General features: G+C 41.3%; 1 protein-coding gene across 1 annotated transcript; it reads left to right on the top strand.

Annotated features, from left to right (window-relative positions):
- Window positions 1–763: 763 nt before the first annotated feature.
- On the top strand, window positions 764–2,250 carry FEM1C (fem-1 homolog c (C. elegans); the record flags this gene model as incomplete). Its single annotated transcript, XM_010161326.1, has 2 exons — window positions 764–1,109; window positions 1,287–2,250. Coding segments are annotated over 2 exons (1,310 nt in total), but the record flags the coding sequence as incomplete, so codon positions are not given.
- Between the last annotated feature and the right edge of the window lie 1,286 nt (window positions 2,251–3,536).

The raw sequence follows: 3,536 nt of genomic DNA, 5'->3' as shown, positions 1-3,536 counted from the left end.
GAGTGCAGCCATCCAGCCAATTCTTCATCCATCGAGCGGTCCATATACAATATTTCAGTTGGAAGGGACCTAGAGTGGTCATCTAGTGCAACTGCCTGACCAGTTCAGGGCTGACCAAAAATTAAACATGTTATGGAGGGCATTGACCAGTGACAGGTCTGGGGCATCGACCACCTCTCTTGGAAGTGTTTGACCACCCTCTCAGTAATGTGTCCTCACCTCAAGTCTAAACCTTCCCTGGTGCTGCTTTGAACCATTCCCACATGTCCTGTTACTGGATCCCCGGGAGAAGAGATCAGCACATCTCTCTCTGTACTTGACCTCCTCAGGAAACTGTAGAGAGCTGGTTTTCTGCCCTGCTTGCTTGATTTTTGACACAGTGGGCTTGCCTGGTACTGTGCTTTTATGTAGTGGAGAATTCTGGTTTTAATTCTGGTGTGGTTTTGTGTGTGTGTGTGTTTTTGGTGTGTGGGTTTTTTTTTAAGTGAGAAAAAATATCCTTAACCTGTTTAATTCTTTCAGGCAATAATATCAGGCACTTTGATTTGTATAACTGCCTGGCAGCCTTGATATTTAACCAGATCTTGAACTTTTGGAGTTGTTTTCTAAGCCTTTCATAGTCCATAGATGTCAAAACATCTGTTTTTAAACTGTTAATATTTGGGTGTTTTAAACTGTTTTTTCAACCTTTTTTTGCAAGTATGAGTGTGGTGGGGCTTGGACTGTAATTTGATTACAGTTTGTGTAATTGTGTTTCTTTCAGGGAACACCGCGTTACACGACTGTGCAGAATCTGGAAGTTTGGAGATCATGAAAATGCTTCTGAAATACTGTGCTAAAATGGAGAAGGACGGTTACGGGATGACTCCCCTTCTGTCAGCGAGCGTGACAGGCCACACAAATATCGTGGACTTTCTGACCCAGCATGTACAGACCAGTAAGGCCGAGCGCATAAACGCTCTGGAACTTCTAGGAGCAACATTTGTGGACAAAAAGAGAGATCTGCTTGGTGCTTTGAAATACTGGAAGCGAGCTATGGAAATGAGATACAGTGATAGGACTAATATCCTGAGCAAACCTGTGCCACAAACACTAATTATGGCCTTGAAGAGAAGAGCTAGAAAATCTGATTGCAGACCCTGATGAAATGAGAATGCAGGCACTGTTAATTAGAGAACGTATTCTTGGCCCTTCTCACCCAGATACTTCCTACTATATTAGATACAGAGGTGCTGTCTATGCAGACTCTGGAAACTTCAAGCGTTGCATCAACTTATGGAAGTACGCTTTGGACATGCAGCAGAGCAATCTGAAGAGCTAGAAAATCTGATTGCAGACCCTGATGAAATGAGAATGCAGGCACTGTTAATTAGAGAACGTATTCTTGGCCCTTCTCACCCAGATACTTCCTACTATATTAGATACAGAGGTGCTGTCTATGCAGACTCTGGAAACTTCAAGCGTTGCATCAACTTATGGAAGTACGCTTTGGACATGCAGCAGAGCAATCTTGATCCGCTGAGCCCTATGACAGCCAGCAGCTTACTGTCGTTTGCTGAACTTTTCTCCTTCATGCTGCAGGATCGGGCAAAAGGCCTGCTAGGCACTACCGTCACGTTTGACGATCTCATGGGTATACTGTGCAAAAGCGTTCTTGAAATAGAACGGGCCATGAAACAAACCCAGTGTCCTCCTGATCCAATGCAGCTGAACAAAGCCCTTTCCATTATTTTGCATTTAATTTGCTTGCTGGAGAAAGTACCTTGCAGCTCAGAACAGGAGCATTTTAAGAAACAGACTATTTACAAGTTTCTTAAGCTTCAGCCTAGGGGGAAGAATAACTTCAGTCCACTTCACCTTGCTGTTGACAATAATACTACATGTGTGGGTCGCTACCCAGTCTGTAAATTCCCCTCTCTCCAAGTTACTGCTATCCTGGTGGAATGTGGTGCTGATGTAAATGTCAGAGACTCTGATAACAACAGTCCATTACACATTGCTGCACTGAACAACCATCCAGACATCATGAATCTTCTTATCAAGTCAGGTTCACACTTTGATGCCACAAACTCACGTAAACAAACTGCTAGTGATCTGCTGGATGAGAAGGAAATAGCAAAAAATTTAATCCAGCCCATAAATCATACGACGTTGCAGTGTCTTGCTGCTCGTGTAATTGTGAATCATAACATATACTACGCAGGGCACATCCCCGAGAAACTGGAGAACTTTGTTTTGCTCCATAGATGATAGCGTGGAGTCCCAGAGTACTGTTTCTGAAGCACGACTTGGTGATGGTATTTTCCTTGAGCACTGTTGTGATACACCAGCGTTCCCTTCGCTTGCTCCGTCTTGCTCTCATTGGCTAAAGCGTTTTTAGCATCCTATCTGCAGCGTTGGTTACCCGGTATTTAATATGAATATGCCATATAATATATTTTGTGGATGATTTAGAAATGTAATGCCATATTTAGACTCTTAAAATTGTCTGCCAAAGGCTTGTACGTTCTGGATTTATTTGCCTGTTGGGTGTTTGGGACTGAGTTGAGTGATTTCCACTGATGTCTTTATACTATAACTGTTACGTGGATTTTATACAGTTGGAAGGTCATCTGGTTTTGGTTTTGCTTGAGCATTTCTGCTCTTACTCTGTTCTTTTTCTATGGACTCATTGCTAAACTGTGCAAGTTGTATGGACTTGTTAACATTTGCAACTACCATAAGTGCTTTTATCTTCTCTATGCACTGGCTTAAACATGACTGTTGTGTGTGAGCATATTTCTATGCAGCACTTGGCCAATTTCAACTTAAATGCCAATTTTGTTTTGCAGTTTGTTTGGAGCTCTTTTGAGAATGCTGTCTTCATAGCATGATGAATTTTGGAGTTACTTATGAGCTCTCCAAATTTGGGTTTGACTTTTTTGACACCTGTAACTGAAGTTGCTTTCGTTTTGATCCTCTGGAAATCTGTCCTAAATTTTGGAGAAGAAAATCTTGCTTTTTCTGATAGTTATCCACTTGAACTTTAAATCTGAAAATCGTTTTATTACATCATGCAGTTAGGGGAAGGGCCCTCGTTATGTACAACTGACGCCTTCCCCCTTTGCACTAACGTCTTGCTTGTGCTGGTTATGTGGCTAGATGTGAAGTTTGCTCCGAGTTTAACCTCCAACTTAATGATACACTTTAAGGAGAAATAGATCAAATGTATGCTGTAGCTTAAAATTTACAGATCAACATTAGCTGCAAAAGAAACTAAAGCATGTTGGTGGCATGATGCTTATCAGTTCAGATCTAGACATCACCTAATATAACATAGTAAGTGGCTGTATGCCAGAGTATTGGAAGTTCTATAGCAGTGTCCTTTTTTCTTCATTTTAAGTATCTTTCTAAATATTTGCATGGAGTTTTCATCTCTGCTATGTCAGCTGTAGTTAACAAAAAGCGAAAGTTCTGTTGTGTATATAGCTCCTAATTAAAGTACCTATTTTTATAATATTTGCACAACAGCTTAGCTTTTACAACAGAAAGGGCTC

Source organism: Eurypyga helias, unplaced genomic scaffold (genome assembly GCF_000690775.1).
Source record: "Eurypyga helias isolate BGI_N326 unplaced genomic scaffold, ASM69077v1 scaffold40071, whole genome shotgun sequence".
Lineage (NCBI taxonomy): Eukaryota > Metazoa > Chordata > Aves > Eurypygiformes > Eurypygidae > Eurypyga > Eurypyga helias.
The sequence above is the reverse complement of the archived record's forward strand: the minus strand, read 5'-3'. Positions and strand labels throughout refer to the sequence as shown.